The 25,126-nt window shown below is 41.1% G+C and overlaps 1 protein-coding gene across 2 annotated transcripts in view; it reads left to right on the top strand.

Moving 5' to 3' along the window:
* The window catches only part of ETV5 (ETS variant transcription factor 5), a 62,796-nt gene that overhangs the window by 16,603 nt on the left and 21,067 nt on the right, over positions 1-25,126 (top strand). For both annotated transcript variants that reach the window (XM_004038157.5, XM_055380974.2), the window contains exons 6-7: positions 11,373-11,502; positions 12,443-12,730. In XM_004038157.5, coding sequence (XP_004038205.1) covers positions 11,373-11,502; positions 12,443-12,730 — 418 coding nt within the window. The remainder of the gene's footprint in view (positions 1-11,372; positions 11,503-12,442; positions 12,731-25,126) is intronic.

Here is a 25,126-nt window from a genome sequence, read left to right as displayed (position 1 = left end):
CCAGAAGTTGAGACTACAGTGAGCTATGATTGCGCCATTGCTCTCTAGCCTGGGTCACAGAGCAAGACCCTATCTCTAAAAAAACAAACAAAAAGAGGTAAAATGAAACCCAGGTGGGGAAAATTTTATCAATAACTCTTAATTCCTGTATTCTGGGAGAAATTCCACTGTCTTTGCAGGCAACCTCTTAGAGATGTTTCAGATACCATTGTCTACTAATGCTATTTATACATTTTCAAAGTTAGTTCAGTTCTTTTCTAAGCTCCTTTTCTTCCCTTTAGTTTCTAACTTTTATATTCAAGGCCTTTGGATTTCCATTTTCAGAATTCTAGAGTAATCTTCCAGTGTCCTTAATAATTGTGTTTCTGCCACCACACCTAGGAACTGAGAGTGGGCTTTCTGGAGATAGTCTCTATGCTGTCTTTCAAACAAGGTGCCTAGCATTTTTTAACATGGCACTCACCAACAAAATTCCTCAGCTTGCATTTCAAAAATCTTCCCCAAAAGGTCTTGGCTCTTGAATTTCCAGACACTTGATACAACCTCATCTACTCTCATGAGCAAGAAAGGTGTGTCCTTCCCTCACTTCCTTTCCCACTGTGGCAAGACTTGGCTCTAATTTCATTGGCTGCTATTACATCCTGGTATTTCTAGCCATTTTCATGCAAGACCATCAAAACTTCAAAAACTTGACTCTGGATCTTAGGTTGGTCTTATTCCTATACCAATGTAACCCTAACCCTATTTTTTGGATATGTCTTTCCCATAGTCCATGTCATGATAATACATTCAAAGCCTTTTATTTTGAGCTGATTGTATTACCCCAAGTTTCTAGGTCTAAATCAGCAAGAATTGAGTGTTTTGTTTGTTTGTTTGTTTGTTTGTTTTGTCCACACACCAGTTCCTGAAGCCTCTCTTCTGCTGACTGTAGTTTTTTTTTTTCCCACTGCATGGGAGAAATCTGATTCCTGAAGCCAAGTGTTCCAGGAACTAGCTTTACCACTCCCTAATTTGGCTCTTGCGTTATTTATTGTACAGAAGATGATAATTGGCCTTATAGGAAGGGATTCTATTCTGTAACTGTTCATTGATGAATTCTGCTATCTCATGGTTGATCTGAGACCCTGGAGCCCTGAAATATACCACCAAGGTGACAGTCAGTCCTTTGGTTCTTGCCGAGAAATATGACAAATAGTAAAAATACCCCAGAGTCATCAACATCATAACTCCCTTCCACCACCATGATTAATTGCTAATCTAAAGTCCTGAATACTATACAGCTGTGCCAGTTCTGAAGCTTCTTTCCCTGTACCTGCTAATAGCAAACCCTATCCCAAAGCACAAGCACAAAGCACAAGCCTTACTTTCTTCATGTGGGACTTTGCCCAGGACAAATGCAGCTGTTCTTGCAGAATGAGCCTGCCCTGAAATCTCAGCCCCGGCATGTGGTATGGCCAGCCAGTTGTTGGCTTACCAGGTGTTTGTCATGTCCCCTATGAGTCGTATGGAGGGCCTTGATTCCACACTAAGGTCCAGCTGCCATTCTTGGTTCCTAAGACATAAAGGCACAGGGGATTTTCCAAGCCAGTGTACTTACTTTAACACAGTTTAGCTCTTCAGCCCCATGTTCCTTTTTATTAGCCTGGTAAACTAGGCTGAACAGTTGGAGCCCCCAGGCTCAGAGCAGCGAAAGCATAGGCCACCTATTTCCAGCTTCCTCTCGTCCTGATCCCAGCCCTGCTCAGCATTTAGGGGTAAAAAGGGCTAACCCAAGCTGCTTATGAGGGAAGAAAATGAAGGAGAACCATAAGAAAGAGAACTTTAATTCTGCCAACCTTCCCAGGTTGGTGATAGCTGCCTTGCACTCTCTGGAGGACCCTGGGGATGAAATCGAATGAGTTGTCCAGCTGTTCTGGACAACCTATTGTCCTAAACCTGTTTTACATATAAATTCACAAGGAGTGGAAATTCTCCATTTTTTCTCAAGAATCGTTTGTGGTTGACTTGGGCATATATTTTAGTTCCTGTTATAGATGCATTAATATGAATATAGTTACTGATAGGTGTTATTTTTGTTGATCATTTTGCATTTGCGTAACTGCTTTTTACCCAGGCAGTTTGATGGAAGTATTAGCAGGCAGTAGTCACAGTGACAGCAGTGGCTCTTTTTATTTTGCCATCTCTGGAGTGTTCCCTTGTCCTTTCTAAGTGGGCCAAAGCCAACCAAATGTGTTTGAGAACCACTGGCGTAGACATTAGGTATGACCAGCATTTATCCTTGTGTAAGGCTAGATTCCCAGGGCTGTATTATCCTTCCAATTCAGTAACGGGCCAAGGGTGGCTTTCTTCATTTGTCGACGTATGGTTTTGAAGTTCTTAGCATTTCTACTTTTGACATGTTAGTCAACTATAAGATAAAGGATTTTTTTTCCTCCAAATATCTCAGAGGAAATGGGACATAATAGCTGTTTTATTGATTTATTTTTAAAACATATTGCTACATTTGCTTCATCTCTGTGTATATATAGTTTTTTCTTAACCATTTGAAAGCAAGTTTCAGGCATTATAACATTTCACCCCAAATACTCTGGTGTGCATCTCCACAGATTGACATTCTCCTACATAGCCTAAGAAAATTAACTTTTATTCAGTAATATTTAGAATTCCCCAGTTGTCTCCAGATATCTTTTTAGCAATGTTGATAATGGTTTTGATCTAGGATTCAATTTAAAATCCCACATTGGATTTATGTTTATGCTTCATTTGTCTTCTTTAATATGCAACAGTCTCCCTAGCTTTTTTATTTTCCCTGTAACAGTGACTTTTTTGAAGTCTTGGCCAGTCGCTGACTTTTTTAGGGTCCATTTTTAAAGAATATATAGAAATGCAAACAGCATCCAGAAATGCTGCCCTTAGGCTTAGAAATCTCTAATATTGTTGATTCTCTCACTTCTCACATTTATGTATTTGTGTTGACCTTAAAACAGTGGTGAAAGAACAGAGTGACACAGATGGAGATAATTGGGTCAGAGATCATTTGTGCATGTTTGAGGAGAGGGCTTTTGGGGGGCTCATTAAACGGTTTTTAGCTCAGCTTGCTCAATAGTTGATTTTACTATTTGTGGATGATTTTTCACCTATTAAATTCGAGAATTTATCCTTACACAGGTTAGCTGTGTGAGATATTAAAGAAAAACGGCACATTCTTCCATACCTACACCAATTCTGCTTTTAGAACTTGTGTCCCCTAACTAAATTTGATAACATTGTCAATTTTTATTTTTGGAAACTGTTGCCAGGCAGGATCAATGTTAAACAAGTTTGAGCATGCCTCTTATTTGGTTTGGAAATCCAGACATCTCCTTTTCCAGATATTCTTTTTTAAGTGCCAGAACCTGTCCACTTAACCTTATCTCCTTGTGAACCTTCTTGTTTCCCAGAACAGAGTATTATCTACTATTAGAGTCATTCACTAGTGCTGTTAGAGCAATTACAAAGAATATTGAGGTATAATAGGTTTTATGTGTGAAATGAGTTTTTAATCTGCTCAGTCCTAAAATAAATATTTCTGACCCTCTCTGGTAATATTGTAGAACTTAAAAAATAAGTCTTACCCTATCTACATCTTTTTTCCTGCTAACTAGGTATTTGAGCTTTGTCTCAAAATTCGTCAAAAAAGGCAAGAGCTAAGAGTAGGCAGCACTATGTTGGAAGCACAAGGTACACTCCCTCCTGTGACTTAAAGCCCTCTGGTCTTTGCCAGTGGAGTACTCAGACAAGTTAAGGGTAAATCAGGGAAAAAGAGGTCATACCTGCTCTTCCCTGGTGGGTTTTTCGGTTCTGTTTTGCCAGTGTCCTTGTTATTTTTCCATGTCCCTCTTCTTGATCATCTTTTCCTCTACCTTCTGTCCCTGTGTTCTATTCACTCCCACAATCATAGAATATTAATAGTATGGGCAGGTGTCTCGGACTTCTCTCCCCTCCCACCCCCATTCTTGGACTATGCAGTATGTAATTCTTCCTCTAGAGGGAAAGGAAGTGAGATGGCAGTGGTCACAGAGAGGAGCAGTGACCCAAAGCTGGTGGCCAGGAGACTTAGGAGAAGGCCTTCATTTCAGGATGGTGGCTCTGGAACCCTGAGCAGTATATGGCCATTACTGTTTGTGTACATTCCACATCATATTTGTTCAAGTGTAATGGGAGGCTCTGGAGACCTAGGCCAGCCCCCTGAGCTGCAGCCTCATGGACACGCCATTCAGAAGCACGTGTCAGTGCTCTGGTCAGCTTCTGTCATGAGACACAACTTTCCATGTGAACTAAGAGGATAATGACAATTGAGTGTGACCTGGAGGTCAGGCCTGCACAGCTGATTTGGGAAAGATGAGTCTGGCCCAGATGAAGGTAAATGAAACTGAAGAAGGGACAAGGAAAACCCCAAAACAGAACCTGAAGGATGGCAACTGCTGGAAGGCGGTCAAAGCCTGTGTGTGAAGTAGGAGAAATCTGGATGGGCTTAGTCCTTCTTCCCTTCAGACCGCAGGGTAACTAATTGGCAATTTCTTTAACACTCAGCAGCTACATAAATGTTTTATGTATTCACAACAAAGTCTGTAGCAAATTGAAACTTTGATGATTATGAAACACCAAAGAAAGCCTTATTAGACAAGATGGGTTTCGTCTTTCTAAAAAAAAATAAAAAATAAAAAAATCCTTTTGAATGGAACTGTTGCTCATCATAACATTCAACGAAAGTGTTTTCCTACGTCTTGATCCTTGGGGCTGTAATAGTGAAGTTTACCGTTAGCACAGGCATGGGGTGGCCGCCTTGAACAGTCCACAGGCCTGTACTTGTGGGCAGTAAACAGCTTTTGTCAGCAGAGGGAATTATTATTTCTCTTGAATGGACCAGTTTATTTTTTCTATTTTAAAACAACTGAGTTGTTTCTTTGGAAGACTGTTTCTAGACCATCACAGAAGAAAGATTTTCTAAAATTTGATATATCTTAGTATTAACTCTGTGGTGCTATTTGATGAGGACCAGGCTGCTTTTTTAAAAAGTAGAAATTTAATTGAAGTAACGTACAGAAATCACAAGAGTACAGCTGCATGATGAATTCTCACAAACGGTATAAGCATTTAGATCAGAAAACGGAACTTATCAGACTATAAGGAGACTCCTGTGCCCCCTTAACAGGCACCACACCCTCGAGAGTAACCTCGCTCCTGACTTTCAAACACCATAGATTAGTTTTGTCTTTTTTTGAACTTTATATAAATGGACTTATATGGCATGTACCCTTTTGTGTCTGGCTTCTTTTAGCTCAGCATATTTGTGAGATTCATCCATGTTGTTAAGCATAATTGCAATTTCTTCATTCTCCCTTCTGTGTAATGCTAAGATTTTGTTGGGGGTTGCATTGAACCTATAGATAAATTTGGGAAGAATTGATATCTTTATAATGTTAAGCTTTCCAATCCACGAGCATGATCTATCCTTCCATTTATTGAGAGTTCTTTAATTTTTCTTAGTGTTTTCTGGTTTTCAGTGTAGGCATCTTTTTTCTTTGTTTTTTCTTGAGACAGGGTCTCACTCTGTTGCCCAGTCTGGAGTGCAGTGGCATGATCACAGCTCACAGTAGCCTCAGCCTCCCGGGCTCAAGTGACCCTCCCACCTCACCCTACCTCATAGCTGGGACCCCAGGTGCACACCACAGTCCTGGCTGAATTTTTTTTTTTTTTTTTTTTTTTTTTTTTGGTATCTTTTTGTAGAGACAGGAATTTGTTATGTTGCCCAGGCTGGGCTCAAACTCCTGGGCTCAAGCGATCTGCCCTGCCTTAGCCTCCCAAAGTGCTGGGATTACAGGCATAAGCCACCATGCCTGGCCCAGTGTAGACATCTTATATGTCTTTTATTAGACGCTTTCCTAGGTATTTGATGATTTTGTTGATATTGTGTATGCTTTTAATTTCACATTGTTTTAGTTACTTTATACTGAAAGTTTTTTTACATGTTGACCTCATAGCCAATGACCTTGCTTACTGATTCTTATACTTTGTGGATATTTTTATATTTTCTATGTACCTAACCAGGCCATCTGTTAATAATGACAGCTTTCTTTCCTTCTTTCTAATTTGCCTTGTGTTTATTCTTCTTGCCTTATTGCATTGGCTAGGACCAGGCTTGGATTTTGATCCCTGTGTCAGATAGAAAAATCTAAGGAGTTCCGTAGTCTAATAAGAAAAGCAACTATGAAATTGGTTGACTTGTGAGCATCACATCTAAATTTAAAATGGTGTTATGGTTGTCTGCAAGGCAATACATGTACTTGATTGTGCATACCCACAGATATGGACTTAATTACATCTTATCAGCTAGCTGCCCTTCTTTTTTCTACCCCTGATGAGCTAAGACTGTCATATATATTTGTGCATAGATCCTTAGCAGAGTTCTTATAGTCAAATAGGGGTCCAGACAGCTCACTCAAGATCTTCCTGCCTCAGTGGTGGTAGTAAGACAATTGTCCAGAAGCAATTGCAGGGCGGGGCAGGGCTTCTGGGGAGAGAGATGGCATCCATGGCTGCAGTGCGAAGTCTGGGTGGTAGTGACTGGCTATAGAAGATGCCAGGTCTTCTGAAGTGCTGGCAGCTGTCTGAATGAGCAGAACGTTTTGATCAGCTCGACTATAGAAGGGAGAGAGAGATCTTTTAGATGGAATGCTAGAATGGGAGGCAAGGATTACAAAAAGTGAAGGCTGCCAGGTACGGTGGCTCATGCCTGTAATCCCAGCACTTTGGGAGGCCGAGGCAGGCGGATCACCTGAGGTCAGGAGTTTGAGACCAGCCTGACCAACATGGTGAAACCCCATCTCTACTAAAAATACAAAAAATTAGCCAGGAGTGGTGGTGCATGCCTGTAATCTCAGCTACTTGGGAGGCTGAGATAGGAGAATCACTTGAACCCGGGAGGCGGAGGTTGCAGTGAGCCGAGATTGCACCATTGCACTCCAGCCTGGGCAACAAGGGCGAAACTCTGTCTCAAAAAAAAAAAAAAAAAAAATGAAGGCTACTGGAGTCAGAGATGGCATTGCTTGTGACAATGGAGGTGAAATAGAGATCCTGGTTAATTTTGGTATCCTAGAGCCAGACAAAGGCGTAAGTCCTTGAGTGGATTTAGGGGTATGAGGTGTGGCTCGCACTGGGGAGTGTAGGGTAAACATGAGGATACATCCCCGAGAGCTGGAAAAAAGTATCCTTCTGTTGTCTTCTCCCATATTGTCTTCCTTCTCTCTTTCTCTTTATCTTTTATTCCCTCTTTGATTGGTCTTTTTTCTCTCAGATTCCTTCTGGGAGCCAATATAATGAAAAGACTAAGAACTGCATAGGTAGGAATCCTGGCCACTGACCAGCTGTGAGACGTGGCAAGTGACTTTGAGCCTTGTTTTCGTGTTCGTAAAATGAAGACAATGGAAGCATTAATAGCTTTCTCATTGAATTGGGAAGATTGAATGAAATGAGGTATGTAAGAGCAACTAGGCATAAAGGAAATGGTAAGGGGTCGGCTGGCTGCCTCTTTCTTGGTCAGCCTTCTTTGTGTTTTTCCAGAGGTATTAATTCTTCTCATCCATTTTTCCTTTGTTCTAGAGCATTTTCTGTTAAACAGGTGTAAGTGGTATTTTTGTTTAGTTGAAAAAAAGGTTTATGCCTTCTATTTTTAATGTACAAAGTGAGCGAGTAGAGTATCTCCCATTTCTGTCAGTGTGGTAGAAGATGACTAAAATGACAGTGCGGAGGCCCTTGCCTCTTCTCCCCTCGAACAGCAGCACCCCTAAGCCCTTTAGTTCCATTGGGCCTCAGGATCCTTATCTATAAATGTAAGGGCTTGAATTCAGCATACTGAGGCCCTAATCTATCTCTGATTGCATCGTTGAGAAGATGCTAAAAGTCAGATGCCTCACTAAATTATGCAGGCCAACCATGTCTGTTTTGCTTAGCATCATACACCCCCGACATCCAGAATACCTGGCCCATCGAAGATACTCTGTGAATGAATGAATGAATGAATGAAGGAAGGAAGGAAGGAAGGAAGGAAGGAAGGAAAGAAAGATCTTCATGACAAAGAAGGTAGTCCACATTCAGCAGGAATTATTTTCAGGGCACCATTGACTTTGTGGGCCCCTCTTCTACAATTCTGAGTTTAAACTCAAAGTTTCTAATTGCAGAAGATGTTTATTAGCTCAAATGTCAACTTTTTTTTTTTTTTTTAGCATTTCTTTTCAAACTTCCTCAAGAGTTTATGATCCCTTTTCAATTCCAATTTGTTGCCATCCTTTATAGTCCTGGGTCTCTGTCATCATTTAGCAAGTCAGCTGTGCAAAGGTAAATACTATTTTTGAAAGCACAGGGTATAATTACACAACATCATAGCACCATCTGCAAGGTGCTGTGCCCTTTTCTTTATTTCTCAAGGCTGCATCGCATACCTCATTTTACAAATGAAGAAACAGACTGAAAGCAAGGAGCATTCCTTGGCTTCTGAGTTCCTGCTTTAAATACACCACTATCTCTGACTAACACATGCCAGAATTAGGCTCCTTCACACATCCTCTAGTCCCACAGACCTTTGAGGAGCTGAGCCTTGTTCCTCACCACTCACAGGGCCCCTCGTGGCTTTCCTGTCAGTGTAGATCTGTGAAACTTTCCATTCTCGTTCCTGCCATGTTTTGTCCTGTGGGGAAAGTATATGTAACTAACATTGTACCCAGCCTTGTAGGGTAGATGTGGTCCCTGCCTTCACGGTTAAGAACAAATTGGAATATAATCCATTTGTTCACAAAAATACTTTTTGAACTCCCCCTTTGTATAAAGAATATACTATTCCACATATAAGACGTTTTGGGGTAGAAGGTACTATATAATTTAGAGCCAAAATCATGTGGTACATACTAAGTACTGTCCGGATTTGAAGAAATCAAGACATCAGAATTCGCTGGCAGCTTAGATCCTTTTAGATACGTGCAGTTCCTGAAACAAATACAAAATGTTTCTTTCTGGGCAACTTTGGCTTACACTCTGGTGTTAGACTTGTCAGCAAAATTGGTAACTTATAATAATATTGTGACAATGTCAAGACACTTCTAAAACCTGAAATCAGACCATTGAATAATACCCTAATTGTTTTCTTTCCAAACTTAGGTAAAGTGGTGATTGCAAATGATTGTCTTTAGATAAAGCAAGAAAAGTAGACGTTTCAAGGACATGTAGCGTTTGTTTAAATTGGGTCATCATTACCTTTCCTCATTATTTTGCCAAAACTTTTATAGCAGAAGACTGGTGAGAGGAAGGGCAGTGACCACGGGGCAGTGCTGAGAACTGCCAGACTATCTACTGTGTTGGAAGAAGGGATTTCTGTGTCAAATTCTCATTTACTAGCAACATTCAAACAAGCTTCGCTATTTTCTGTGTCTGAATATCTGAAACAGTTGATAACAATTGAGTGTTGGCTGCCATGATGTCACCATCAAAAAATCACGAGAGAAACTCTAATGACTTCTAAATATAATCTGCTAGTTCTCAACTTATTTTATGTATTCAGGAAAAGCAGTTGGCATTATATAAGAAAAGAATTATGAAAACCTGTCCCTTTCCAGTCAGTCACTGGCAAGACTTTGCAGCAACATTGCTTTATAACCTTGTCATCTGTGATAGAGTCATCTGTCTCGTATTCAATCCTGAGTTCAGAATTTGGGATTATAGAGGCACCTGAGAGGCCAGTTGGCTGGAAGATAGTTCGGTCTTATCAGATATTAATAGAAAAGAGATGATTGTTTAGGCCAAGTGCGGTGGCTCACGCCTGTAATCCGAGCACTTTGGGAGGCCGAGGTGGGCGGATCACGAAGTCATTAGTTCGAGACCAGCCTGGCCAACATGGTGAAACCCTGTCTTTACTAAAAATACAAAAATTAGCTGGGCATGGTGGCGGGCGCCTGTAATCCCAGCTACTCAGCAGGCTGAGGCAGGAGAATCGTTTGAACCCAGGAGGCAGAGGTTGCAGTGATCGCGCCATTGCACACCAGCCTGGGTGACAGAGTAAGACTCCGTCTCAAAAAAAAAAAAAAAAAAAAAGAGAGAGAAAAGTGATGATTTGTTTAGCCAGTTCTACCTAGTATAATTACTAAGAAGTAACTCCTAAAGATGTTTTAGGAGTAAACATTGAGTCAAAATGAAAATGTTACTGGGTCACCAGACCACTGACTGTAGTTAGCTATTTAATGAGACCTTTGATACAGTGGCCAGCATAGAAGCTTAACTTGCTCTCCTTCCCCACCTTCCAAGGTAGCTAGACAAGGAGTAACCATTCTAGCTCAACTAGAAGGCAGCCCTTATAGCGCAAAATGCATCTTTCCACTTTGGATAAAATGCTGTCTCTGCAACAATTTAGCTCCTAGAGAAGACAGAAAAGGCAAACTCGGTTTTTTGTTCTTTGGGTTTATTTTGGCCACTACATGTAAATCACCTTGATTTGAAAAATTCTTGTTACTCTGCCCTCTCAGAATCCTATGTGGTATATGTAGTTGGCTTCCAAGCCAAAAGCAGTAGCTCCATGTATTTATTCCATGAATTCAGCAAAATTCACTGCACCATCTACGAAAGGACTGGTTACGCAAACCTACCCTTGCTGGTCGGTCACTGAGACAGGCCTGGAGCAGATGTTGTAAGCACAAAGGTAGCCAGGCTTTCTGCTTTCTGTGTTCATTAGCCTTTCGTAGGTGGTGGATTGGTCTGTTGTTTTATTCCTTTGCTTTTAAAATTTTTGGAATGCCTCTAAAGTTGAGTATTTCTTGCTGAGAGCTGATATTTAAAGTTACTTGAGAAAGGACTTTTTAAAAATTCTATATTTAATTTGTAAATATGCATCTGAATAAGAAATATATTTGCCACAGCAATTTTAAGCCTTTGATAAGCTTAAATGTGTTGGTAATGTCTACCAACACATTTTTGGTTGTTTTGTCCTTTTTGGAAACAAAATTCTTCATGTCTGCAGCCACTTGCATTTTTGGTGGAGAGCCATTACCTGCAAGGTTTTTAAGGATTTTGCAGCTTCTGGAAAGCAAGACCCATGACCAAAAAAATTTGGGAAAAAAGACTTGGCTAATTAAAAGTATCAGATGATGATACTTTTTCTGACTTTGAAGAATTTAATTGGCTTTAGATGGGAGATTGTGTGTTTAAGCGTTTTGCTTTTTCTGACATGTGACTTGACATGAGTTCCAAGAACAATCAGCTAGTTAGAAGGTTTGCAGAAGGAAGCATTGTGCTCCCTGTTAATCAGCTGTTCTCTCTCTATTCCCCTCTCATCCCTCTTCTGATTTCAGTGGTGCTTCATGCCCCACCTCCAACCAAGATCAAACGGGAGCTGCACAGCCCCTCCTCTGAGCTGTCGTCTTGTAGCCATGAGCAGGCTCTTGGTGCTAACTATGGAGAAAAGTGCCTCTACAACTATTGGTAAGTGGGCAAGAGGAGTCGAAGAGAGGCTGCCCAGAAAGGCTCGGAAGTAGCCATCAAGCTGAATGTTCCTTCCCAGTGTTACTTACCCAGCAGACCCTGTGGTAAAACATATCCTTCTTTCATGGCAGTGTCATCCTCCGGGTGTAGTCTAGTCCCCTTGGGATCATTGTACTGCACACAGAAGAAAACCATTAAAAACCTTGTGGCTCTACAGAGCACTAAGTTCATAGGGTACCCAGTCCTTCCAGGGAAAGAGTCTCCATCCTGGGATATTTGATCTGTGGCTTTGAGGCAGGTAATATATACTTCTTCATGTCTAGCGTATGTTAATGTGAACTTTAAGCACCAGAGAAGTAATCTCCAAATCAGAATATATGAAAAAGTCTTGAAGCTTGTGCCCTTTACTTAAGAATATCCAGGCCCCAGGAATGAAGCTTTAATTTTAAATCATTCTTTGCTCTAGAAGATAAACATAGATTTGCCTGAAAGGGGGAGGAGAAGAGTTGTTAATTCAAATGATGTCACAGCACAAATGGACCTTCAACACATATTCTGACTAATTCCTGGGAACCCTGGAAATAGTTGGGAGAGGGGACCAGAGAACACCTGGCAAACATACATTCTCCCCTCACCCACCCACCCTACACAGGCATACACGGAGAATTCTTTTAGAAGGAGGGAAAAAGGAAACCGGAAGCAGAGGCTAAAATTATCCTTGAGAAAAATCACTAGAAGTGTTAAACAAGTCCCTGTGACGCAGTGTGTTTGTCACTTTTCAGAGGTACAAATATCCCCTCGGGGCTACGAGCGATTTAACTATGTTAATGCTGTTATTTCCTGGCAACAATGGGCTGCAAACTAGCTTTCTGCTGGACCTGGTAACCATGCTAATGGCTTCATTTCAGCTTAATGGTTCCTTCTCTTTTTCTGTTTACAGTGCCTATGATAGGAAGCCTCCCTCTGGGTTCAAGCCATTAACCCCTCCTACAACCCCCCTCTCACCCACCCATCAGAATCCCCTATTTCCCCCACCTCAGGCAACTCTGCCCACCTCAGCGCACGCCCCTGCAGCTGGCCCAGTTCAAGGTGTGGGCCCTGCCCCCGCCCCCCATTCGCTTCCAGAGCCTGGACCACAGCAGCAAACATTTGCGGTCCCCCGACCACCACATCAGCCCCTGCAGATGCCAAAGATGATGCCTGAAAACCAGTATCCATCAGAACAGAGGTGGGTGTTGATCTGGGCTTCTTCCTAAATTGCCTCCCTCACCCCTATCCTTTCTCACTGGGAGAGGGGAAGCAGTTTGTCTTATTTACCAGGTTCCTAAAAAGTTATCATTACGTTGAGGCAGCTTGTGAGGCAAGACTAACGATAATACGAATATGACTGTTTATATACCACCCTGTTCCCAAGGTACTCCAGATGGTTGATGGACTACGACATCTTTATAAAGTAGGTAAGGGAGAGGTAACTGGTATTCTCCCCTCTCACAGAACTAGAAGAAGAATGACTTGCCAGGATAGTCTTGTCCCTCACTGAGGGCAGGTTCCTGACTCCTCATTGGATGCTGCCTACTATTAATAGAATTGAACTTCAGTTATTACCATTTCACTTACATATAAGGGACAATTGCTGATTTATACAAGGTAATATTACTTATCTGATTTTAACATGTTTTAACAGTAGGAGATTAGCTAAGGACCTTATTTGTACATCTGCTTTTGAGATAGAAATCTCCTGGTTACACTGCAGGTGGTTTTTACATTTCTACAGACATTGAGGCATCAGGAGTAACTTGTCCAGAGTCATTCATTTGTCAAAAAAGTGTGTGAAGGGAACCTTCTCTGCACACTCCAAACCTGACCTCTTTATCTGTGGTATTCTAGAATCTCGGATGCTTGTGGCCTTCTTTTATAGAAGATGTGCTTGGGGGCCTGTCTTTATTTCAAGTTTCTCTGGGATAAGGAGATAACCACAGGGGGTAGTTGTCAACAATATTACCAAAGGATGCAAGATGGTGGCCATGGTATTTCATATCTATCTATCTTGTGTTAGGTGGATCGGTGTGGGGGCCACAATGGGGCAGGAGTGGGAAGAATATATGAGTATACCTTTCCCAGGCCTGGTCCATTCCAGATGCCTACCAGTATTTACTTGGAGGTCATTTTATTTCTAGATGAAATGCAGGGGAAAAAATAAGGTCCATTTGTCTGGTTCTGATCCCCTTCCCGTTTTGCTCTGAAAGTCACCATTAAGAACGGCAAAATATGGCTGGTTGCTGTTTATTCCTTGGTTAGGCCAAGGAACACGAATGCCTGTGTTACACAGGGCTCAAGGGGTGAGCACTGACGGGGTTGTTGGGGGCTGGCTCGGGAGTGGGCCTCTATTGCCACCGGGGACTCATCTGGAGGACACAGCTGCCGCTGAACTTTTGGCAATTGTTACCTTGTACTAACAACCTGTACTTGTGCAGAAGAATTTGGTTACTTGGTTTTTTATGTAAAAATTGTAGATTTTTTTTTTTTAAGTTGGCAACTAATTCAAATTAAAAACAACACCTCTCTGCAGACTAAACAAAACTTCTCTGGGCAAAATCACCCTGCAGGCCTGCCAATTTGTGAACTCTGGCCTAGATATCATTTTTATTTCAATGGTTTTTTGGTGTTTTTAAACAGCATCTTGCTGATTTTCTGCAAGGGTTATGGGGAAACTGGGGAGGAAGTGTGGGGTCGAGTATATATTCAGTATTTGAAACTCTTAGCAAACTTCTATTTGTTATACCATGAAGTGTAAAAGAAAATTCCTTTATCTAATATTTCCCCCTCAATCCTTGTTTTTTATCCAAGGGGCTTATGTAACATACTGTATTAACAGTTAACTGAGTTGGGAGACAAATATCCTAGTTCTCCTGGAGAATTGGGAGATGGGTAGCCCCAGTCTCAGCTGTGAAATAAGCCTGTCTCCAGTCCACCCAGCCCCCTGAGAAGGAGGGAGGTTTGGATTCCTGGGATTGATGAGTTATTTGCCCGCGGGTGTTGAAAGGAAGAGAGGAGGGAACCAGAATGCAGGTATTTCTTTTCTTGGGTGATTCCTCCTTGAAGTCTGCCTGTGCATTTTGGACTTACTTCTTGTTATACTCTGCCTTTCAGACTGATGGGTCTAAAATTCAAAGCTCTCACACACACACACTGGGGTGATACAGAGATCCTTGAGGTAATTGAGGTGAAGGGGGAGGTATTCTGTAGGTGACCAAATCGATTACAAACAACACTGGGCACTTGGATTTTCACTCAAGAGTGCTGTCCTCTCAAAGTTAAAAGTGCACAGGAGTCCCCATGGGAGTGTGGAGCGGGGATTTTCAATGCAGAGTCCTTGTTAACATTCAGAGATAGAGTGTGTGAGCCTGGGGTGGGGCCTGAATATAGTCTTGTCACACTTTGAGAAATTGTGATCCAGCTCTCTCTACCCTCATCCTTATTCCACCCTACCTTTATTTAAAGCATATATTACCAAATTCTGTTCCTACTGCCTTTGTCTATTAATATGGTCATCCACGTGGTATCTATGTGACATAAAACGCATCAAAAACATGACAGTGATTTTTCTTCTAGATACTGGATAGTACACAGAAAATGAGACAGACCAAAATCCCTGGTTTGATTTTTGTAAAAGTAATAGAAATTACAGTCATGGATAATATCAAGCTTCATAATCACATATTTAATAACTTTTATGCCTGCCCAAGAGTGGGGCAGATTACTTTTATTGGTGACTATAGGTTGTCTCTTGGCTTAGAACTTTTTATTAAAATTAGAGAGACTATTACTTCAAAACGAAATCCCTAATACAAATATATGGTATTTTGCATGATAGAAGTAGAGAGTCTCATTTGAAACTTTTAACAGCCCTGTGACATAGGCAGAGTGAAAAAACCCATTTTATACGTTAGAAATCAAGCCTCAGCACAGTTAAAGGACTTTCTAAAGCTCACATAGCCAAATACAGGGTCCTACATTCAGCAACCAAAAACTTTCATGACGTGTAATTACGTCATTTGTTTCAGTTATGATTTTATTTGGGCTGCTAACATCCACTAATGTCTACTATAAAAACTGCGTAATTGACCTTGATAAATTTGTTTTGACCTTGAACATTATCTGTTTTTTTATTATACTTTTAAGTTCTATCTATCTCTTCAACTACAAAATCTTAATAAATTCCTACATCATTTAATCCAAACCCATGTGCTTAACATGTGTCTTTTTTGTTTTGCTGGGTGTGCCGTATCTGTTCAGTTGAATAGAGTAAGCTCTTTGAGGATAAAAACCTGTGATTTAGACTCCTTTCTTTAGGCCACATTTAGCCTTGTATCGTATTTGTCCTCAGTATATGTTTATTGATAGTGATAAAAGTTTGCTATAATTATACCGTAAATAGCTAAAATGTAATCTAGTCAAAAGTACACCCTCGCCACACATGGCAGCACACACCTGTAGTCCCAGTTACTTGAGAGGCTGAGGCGGGAGGATCACTTGCCCTCAGGAGTCCTGGGCTCTGTAGTACACTATGCCGATCTATCAGGTGTCCACACTAAGTTTAGCATCAATATGGTGACCTCCTGGGAGTGGGGAACCACCAAATTGTCTAAGCAGAGGTGAGCTGGCCCAGGGGTCAGAAACAGAGCAGGTCAAAACTCTGTGCCACTGCTCTCCAGCCTGGACAACACAGTGAGACCCCCATCTCTAAGCAAATAATGAAGAAAGAAAAAAGTACATTCTTAATGTTTTATATAGTCTTAGCATGTAATTCTTCACAACTCAATTTATTTTTAGAAGATAAATACTGTGTTTGAAAGCCATGATTTATACCAGTGATTTCCTCCTCACAAGGAGAGGGGAAAAGACATGTAATTTGACATGTTCAGACATGTGCCACTTATCCTGAAAGACCAGCTGAAAAAATGTTTTTTCCTTCAGCCTTCCCAGTCTTGTGAGTTTTCTCATTGTGTTATTTATGATGTTTACATGTGCTGGGTGGAGGAACTTAGAAAAATATTCCTATAGTACTGGCCGTATATATTTTTGGCTTTTATTAAACCGTATCTCATTATATCTTGAGTTGAGGAAAGCCCTGCAATTCAACTGAAGAAGCTCCACTAAGAAAAATGTATCTCTAAGAATTTTGGAATACACTGCTTTCTCACTTACTTGACATCAACCAAAGAGGTTAAAACCCAAGAAGCAGCAACATTTAAGAAAATGCTCCTGTACTAGAAGAATCCTCTGCTTCTGGATATCCCCTAAGGGCATCAGTATTGTGGTAGGCTAGCATGCTGTAATTGACAGAACAAAATGTGTCGTGCTGGAGTCATCAGGAAAAGGTCAACTGGGTAGTGTCTTCTGAAGGAGGAAACAGCCTAAGCTGTTTGAGAATGTCAAGAACGTCTGCTTCAGTGGTTATTACTGAGGATTCAGAGCTTAAAGGGATGGGCTAAGTTTTCTGGAATTTTGATTTAACAAAAACTACCAATTCCTTAAGGATGCTAGATAAATTAAGAGATTTTATATACTTGTTTTTCCTCTTGTTTTTTCTTCCTCTCTTAAAGTTCATTACCCTTAAAGTAAATTGCTATTCATTTTTTGTCCTTCAGATTTTGTAGTACAATAATTTTTAGAGAGGAATGAACTTGACTGTAAGTCACATTTGTAGCCTGGCCTGGAATAAAGTGAATGTGCCTGATGCATCTCTTCTCCAAGTGCCTGTTAATAACATGTTGTGTATGGCAGCACAGATTCACTTTGGGATCTGAAACTGAGTTTCATGGATGCTTAATGGAACCTTCTTTGACAGACTGAATGATGTTCTTGTAATGGTTAGAGTGCATAGGTTTTTTTAGTTCTGAGTCTTAAGAGGGTTTGTTTTTAGCATTTCATCATGTTTACTGTAGGCTTCTTGTTACCTTTTAACAAGCTAAAGGACATTTCCTTTTATCCCCAGTTTACTGAAAGTTTTTTTAACATGAATAGAGGTTGAAATTCATTAAACATTTATACTGCCTCTTTTGGGGTGATCAAATAATTTTCTCCTTTAATTTCTTAATATGGTGAGTTACACTGATTTATATGAAACCAACCTTGCATTCTTGTGACAAACCTAACTTGTTTATTCTTTTTTTTTTTTTTTTTTTTTTTTGGAGACAGAGTCTAACTGTCGCCCAGGCTGGAGTGCAGTGGCGCCATCTGGGTGCATAGCTGGAATTATAGGCGGGCACCACCACGCCCAGCTAATTTTTATATTTTTAGTAGAGACAAGGTTTCGCCATGTTGGCCAGGCTGCTGTCAAACTCCTGACCTCAGGTGATCCACCCATCTCGTCCTCCCAAAGTGCTGGGATTACAGGCATGAGCCACCGTGCCCAGCCCTAACTTGTTTATTCTGTATTATATTTTGTACATTGCTGAGTTTGGGTTTTCTAATATAAATATGTAAGACTTCCACATCTGTCTTCATGATTGAGAAAGTACATAATTTTTATTTCTTATATTGTCCTTGCTAGGTTTTAGCATTAAGGTTATACTCATCAAATGAGTAGAGGGTGTCTTCCCTTTTCTATATTTTAGAACATCTCATGTGAAATTGGAAGTCTTTATTCCTTGAACTTTTTGAAGAATTTACTGGTAACACCATTTGGGCCTGGCATTTTCTTTGTAGGAAGATTTTTAATTACTGGCTCAGTGTCTTCACATTTTACAGTTTTGCCCTGGATTTCTATTTAATTGAATAAATTTAATAAATAAATTTTTCTAAGAAGTTGTCCGTTTTGTGTGAGTTTTAAAATTAATTGACATAAAGTTATTCATAGTGCCCTTTCTAAAATCTCTATAGCATCTGTAGTTGTCTTTTTCATTTTTGATATTATTTATGTAGACCTTTTTTTTTCCTTAGTCTTGGCAGACAATATTGTCTTCAACAAATCTACTTTTGGCCTTACTTATTCTCTCTCTTGGGTGTTTTCTGTTTCATTGATTTCTGCTCTCACTAAAATACTTTATTCTTTGTTTTCTTTGGGTTTATTCTGTTTTTCCAACGTATTTGTTGTATGATTAGCTCACTAATTTTTAGCCCTTTTTCTTTATAATATGTAAGCACAAAACCATATAAAATTTCTCTTAAGGCTGGGGTGACTACAAGGAAGTTTGCCAGGTCACTTATGGTCTGTCTATGCCTTGTTTAGAAGTGATTGCTAATAGCTTCTTCTTGCACTCTCCAAAGGATCCTGGTTTGGACAATCAGTTATTTGATCTCCCTACCCAAGTTCTGCTTTAGATACATTGCACAGGTTCTGATTTGCAGTATTTTAAAAATTCAGCTCCAAGTATTTTCTATTATTTCTTTCAACCTTGGAGTTCTTTATAGATATGTTTCTTAATTTCTAAACGTGTGGGATTTTTCTGGTTGCCTGGACTATATGATTTTTATTATCTCTCATCCAGAGAGTATTTTAAAATGATTGTAGAAACAGTATAGGCCAGTGGCTCTGGAGTTGAACAGACTGACAGATCTGGGGTTGAATCGCCGGTCTGCTGCTGTGTGACCTCAGGCAGGCACTCAACTTCTCCAAACTTTGGTTTCTTCGTCTGAAAATAGGATAATAGATACCACACAGAAGCGTTGGGTAGATTAAATAAAATCACGCTTGGACAGAGAAGGTGTTCAGTAAATGTTAGCTTCTATGACAATTTTACTTTTTGAAAATCACTTTTATTTTACACAAACTATACTAAAGGACACTTCCTTAAATGATGTAGGTATCGCAAACTGAGAAACTTCATTGTTTAATGTTAAGTTTTTAAAATGTAATGCTGCCTTTCTCCCTAATCTTTTCATCATCACACTAATATTTTTTGTTTTGTTTTGAGACGGAGTCTCTCACTCCATCGCACGGGCTGGAGTGCCGTGGTGCAGTCTCGGCTTACTAAAACCTCCCCCTCCCGAGTTCAAACGATTCTCCTGCCTTAGCCTCCCTAGTAGCTAAGATTACAGGAGTACACCACCACACCCGGCTAATTTTTGTATTTTCAGTAGAGGTGGGATATCACCATGTTGGCCAGGCTGGTCTTGAACTCCTGACAGGTGATCTGCCTGCCTTGGCCTTCCAAAGTGCTGGGATTACAGGTGTGCACCACCACGCCCAGCCAAAGTTATTAATGTTATATCTACAACTAATACTTTCACCATCTGATATCCTGGGGACATGTCTTAGTTTCATCACCATCCCTCTCCCATATTTGATCTTGAGAAGTCAGACAAACAGGTAGGCCTACAAAGGACATGCTTTTTGTTCCTTATCTCTCAATGTCTTCTCACAGTTTAAATGGGCCCATTTGAGTCTCAGCAATGTTGGCAGGCCTTATGGAGTTGTTTCAGAGTTCTTTGGTGTACGTTTAGGGACAGTGTCTGGCTCTTCGTTATATCTCAGGAAAATAAACATCATTGTGAAGTTGGCACATTGCCACCTCCAATAAAAATCAGCATTCTCTTTCTGAAAAAGGAGAATGGGTATTGAAAAGGCAACCAGTGGGCTCCTTTGATTTGTGCATGGTTTGTGTGTGTCATAGTCTTCCAGTTCCTTAAGATCTCTTTTATTTGCATATCGTTTTTTTCTTTTTTTTTTTTTTTTTGAGATAGAGTCTCACTCTGTCACCCAGGCTGGAGTGCAGTGGCGTGATCTTGGCCTCCGCCTCTCGGGTTCAAGCAGTTCTCCTGCCTCAGCCTCCCGAGTACCTGGGTTTACAGGCGTTCGACACTGCACCTGGCTAATTTTTTTGTGTTGTTTTCAGTAGAGACAGGTTTCACCGTGTTGGCCAGGCTGGTCTCAAACTCCTGACCTCATTTAGGGAACTCACATGGTGATCTGCCCACCTCGGCCTCCCAAAGTGCTGGGATTACAGGCCTGAGCCACTGCTACAGGCTGACGCCTGTAATCCTAAGCACTTTGGGAGGCTGAGGTGTGTGGATCACTTGAGGTCAGGAGTTTGAAACCAGCCTGGCCAGCGTGGTGAAACCCTGTCTCTACTAACAATACAAAACAATTAGCCATGTGTGGTGGCAGGCGCCTGTAATCCCAGCTACTTGGGAGGCTGAGTCAGTAGAATTGCTTGAACCCGAGAGGCGGAGGTTGCGGTGAGCCGAGATCGCGCCACTGAACTCCAGCCTGGACGACAGAGCGAGACTCCATGTCAATGGTGAAACGGTTACAGGTTTCACCATGTTGGTCAGGCTGGTCTCAAACTCCCGACCTCATGTAAGGAACTCACAAGGTGATCTGCCCGCCTCAACCTCCCAAAGTGTGGGGATTACAGGCCTGAGCCACCATGCCCGGCCATATTTGCATATCTTCTGATTTTAGCTTGGGAGTTGTGGGGAGAAGGTGGGGCAGTTGAAGATAATGTTTATTGAGAACTTACCAGTGTTATAACAGGGCCAGGCCTTATAACATACATTATCTTACATCATCTTTACAAGGTATCCTGGCTGTCCTTATTTTTTTGGAGAGGAAACTGAGGCTTCAGAGCGGTTAGATAACTCATCCAAGGTCACACAGCTACTGAGTGGTAAAGGTTGGACTTCAGCCTAGGATGTTCTTACTTCACAGCCACAGCCTCTTACCCAGCTGTGCTGCTTCTCGATTTTCCGTCTTCTTCCCTGAGCCTTAACGGAAGTACTAAGTGCATGATGTTGATTTCTTGGCAGATTTTATGTATCATCTCTCAGCTGGCCTTTAAACGGCCACTGCTTCACCTGGCACCCATAATCACTATATAACCTCCGTCAGATCCTTTTCTCCTTTTTTTTTTTTCCTGTGAGCATTGTGTTTACTCTGTGTGCTGGCAGCAGAAACCAGAAAGGAAATGCAGAAAAAGCATGTAACGGTTTTCATAACGTAAACCAAATGTTGGGAGTGTGGGTGAGCTCGTGGGAGGAAAGGCGCTATATAAATCTGACAAATAAATAAATAACTAGTTCTTTAAATAAACTGGCACCGAAAAAGCCTTAAACTGTGACCTATTGAATTTAGGCTTATTCGGAGTCAGAAGTCTCCTTTTGCTCACCAAATGTGAGTTCCTTACACGTGCACTCTGTTGGGCTAATGGTGGGAGTGGATGGAAGGGAGGAGGTTAAGGGGAGGAAGAAGAGGTTTGGTAGGAACCAGTCTGTGCCTTCACTGAAAGTGATTGCCTGCCTTGGTAAATTAGAGGCATCTTTGTTGTAGCTGTATTATGTATACAACACATTCTTAGATACTTCAAAAGGACTGGAGAAGGGAGGGTGGTTCAAGTGAAGGTCAGTGAGTAAAGTTCACAGGATGTATTTTGAGGACAAGGACTGAATGACTTCACTAATCTCTGCACATAAAAGACATTATCAGCAGCAAGCTCTGAGAATCTTTCTTCCAAATATGTTGGCTTTGTGACCTACCCCTGAGATCCCCCTTGGCCACTCCCGCTGTCTCAAAACAAACCAGTACGGAACAATCCCAATTATAGAATCTGTTCTGCAGATCACAGGCCTCTAAGCTTTGCACATCCTTAAAGTTATGCCGCAGGGAGGGGATGAGGTTGCTGGCTACTGCCCATGTGGAAGTACCTTTTCCTGAGGAGGCCATACCAGGCCAACTCTAGAGTTTCATTCTGGAAGGTGAGAAGATGAGCACTAAGCGGAAGTGAGGCCACCAGCCTGTCAGCTGCAGAGGCTCTGGTTACAGAACTGAGCGGCACATGCCATCTCGGAGCTATCAAAGGAACTGATTTCTGGAGGTCACCTTCGAAGGTGCTGGGATGGTGGCAGAGGGGAAAGGGAGAGAAAATGGAAGGCGTTACTACCATTCCTTTCAAGTAGCACAAGATGTGGGCACTTTACAAAAATAAGGCCTTAAGAATATCTTTGGCCGGGTGCCATGGCTCACACCTGTAATCCTAGCACTTTGGGAGGCCGAGGCAAGCAGATCACTTGAGGTCAGGAGTTCGAAACCAGCCTGGCCAATGTGGTGAAACCCCATCTCTACTAAAAATACAAAAAAAAATTAGCCAGGCATGATGGCAGGCACCTGTAATCCTAGCTACTTGAGAGGCTGAAACAGGAGAATTGCTTGAACCCGAGAGATGGAGGTGCAGTGAGCCGAGATTGTGCCACTGCACTCCAATCTGGACAAGAGCGAGACGCCATCTCAACAAAAAATAAAAAGAATATCTTCATCAGCTGGGTACCGTAGCTTTTGCCTGTAATCCCAGCAAACTTTTGAGAGGCTGAAACAGGCAGATCACTGAGTCCTGGAGTTCAAGACCAGCCTGGCCAACATGGTGAAACCCCGTTTCTACTAAAAATCCCAGCTACTTGGGAGGCTGCGGCAGGAGAACCACTTGATCCCGGGAGGCGGAGGTTGCGGTGAGCTGAGATCGAGTCACTCGAGTCACTGCACTCCAGCCTGGGTGACAGAGCAAGACTTTTCTTTTTTTTTAAAAAAAAAAAAAAAAAAAAAACAACTTCGTCTCTCTTTTCTGAAAGAATTCCCTTTAGGTTTGCGGCATGCTGCCGGTGCCCATGTTCTAAATGTCAAGTGTAAACCTGAGATGGGAATTTACACTTCTTCAAAGACCATTGAAAGGTTTCTTGAAGAAGTTCTGCCGTAAGGCATTCAGCGCCCCGTGAAAGGCTATCAGCCCACTGAACCTTCAATAGTTGGTAAAACTTGTTTAAGACATTGGCCAGGTGGATTCTGAGGCTTTTGATGTCTGGGATAAAAGGATAAGTACATGTAAATTGCCCAGTAGTTTTCATATTATAAAATGATCTTACCGTGCTGCTTTAGGTAGAGTAGTAAAGGCAGTATATTGTGCTGTGCTATACCCTGATGTAAACAGTGTTCTATCTGTACACAGATCTCTTCAGTTTAAGATTGTAAATCTTGATGTTCTAGAAATCTGCTGGCCACCTGTTCCCACAGATTGATTCAAATCAAATTCAAACTATTTTATTAAAGCTATTCAAGAATTCTTTGAATTAATAGAATTCAAGCTAAAAGTAGAGAATAAGACCTTAATATTACAGGATTGTATTATTTTTCCTTGAAGCTTGGCTCCTACTTTCTAATTGAGAGTATATATTCACAAATGCTTTTCTTTATACACATGGATTAGTGCTTCCTGTCTGTTTCATGGACTGAGGGTCACACATCTCCAACCTTCCACAACCACCTTCCTAAACTCTATAGTCTGTCAATTATGGCTGTGGCAGAAACCATACTTTACAGACATGATTGTATTTCACCATTTCAGAGGCATTTGGAGGATAATACATCCCCATGTCACAGATAAGCAAACAAAGCCAAGAAACTTTGCCTTTGGTCACTTCCCTACTAAGGCATGGCAGGCTTTCCCTTCTACACTGCACACCCAACAGGGAAAGGGCAGCTGGCACACATCTGGATTTATCTGACAGCTGAAGAGTGTTAAGGAAACTCGACTAGTAGCAACAGGTTTTTATTCTATCTTGTTGAAAAACAGTGCATATTTATTATCAAACTATAGATGAGCAAAAAAAGAAAATCACCTAAAATTATCACCACCCCACAGATAGGCAGTGTTAATATCTAAATAGCAACCTTCCTTAATATGTCAAAAATACCTTTCCAAGACCTTATATATTTACATATTATGTAATTTGTAATGGTTGCTTTCAACCAAATGACTGTATCATAATATATATAGCCAGTTTCCTTGTTAGACAGCTGCATTGGTGACCATCTTTGTAGTTACACCTGATCATCTGTGACTGAATTGCTGTTCAGGTACCTGGCACAGAATTAGTAACTGCCTGCTCATCTTCCAAGCTAAAAGGAAAACACTTCTCTTTTGACTTTGTTACTTTTTAAATTACTAATGAGTTAAACTTTTTGTTTATGACCATTCCTATTCTGTAAGGATATTCCTGTTTATGTCCTTTGCCCATTTTTTTCCTCTTGAGATATTCATCTTTTGTTAATTTCTAAAAGCTCTTTATGCCAACAATGAGATTCCTGTATCTGTGGAGATTTTTCCTCAGTTTTACTTTTGGTTTTGTTTCTGGTGTTTTCTGACTACTACAGATTCTTTCCCCCTGGTTTGATGTGTTTCTTTGGTTTTGTTTCCGATGTCTTTTTAAGTTATAGAAATTTATACAGTGAGGTATATGCAGGTTTATCTTGATGATTTCTGCTGTTGGTATGATACTTAGGTTTTCCCTCACTCCTAAGTTTTGTAAGTTTTCATATATATTTACTTTCATATTATGGTTTCACTTTTCTTTTTTTTTTTTTTTTTTTTTGAGACAGTCTTGCTCTGTTGCCCAGGCTAGAGTACAGTGGCACAATCTCGGCTCACTGCAACCTTCACCTCCTGGGTTCAAGTGATTCTGATGCCGCAGCCTCCTGAGTAGCTGGGATTACAGGTGCACAAAACCACGCCTGGCTAATTTTTTTAGTTTTTTTTGTTGCTGTTTATTTTGAGACGGAGTCTCGCTCTGTCACAAGGCTGGTGTGCAGTGGCGCTATCTCAGCTTACAGCAAACTCCGCCTCCCAGGTTCAAG

The sequence above is a fragment of the Gorilla gorilla genome, chromosome 2 (genome assembly GCF_029281585.2).
Source record: "Gorilla gorilla gorilla isolate KB3781 chromosome 2, NHGRI_mGorGor1-v2.1_pri, whole genome shotgun sequence".
In the NCBI taxonomy this organism is placed as follows: domain Eukaryota; kingdom Metazoa; phylum Chordata; class Mammalia; order Primates; family Hominidae; genus Gorilla; species Gorilla gorilla.
Note: the sequence above shows the minus strand (reverse complement) of the source record. Positions and strands in the feature narration are given on the sequence as shown.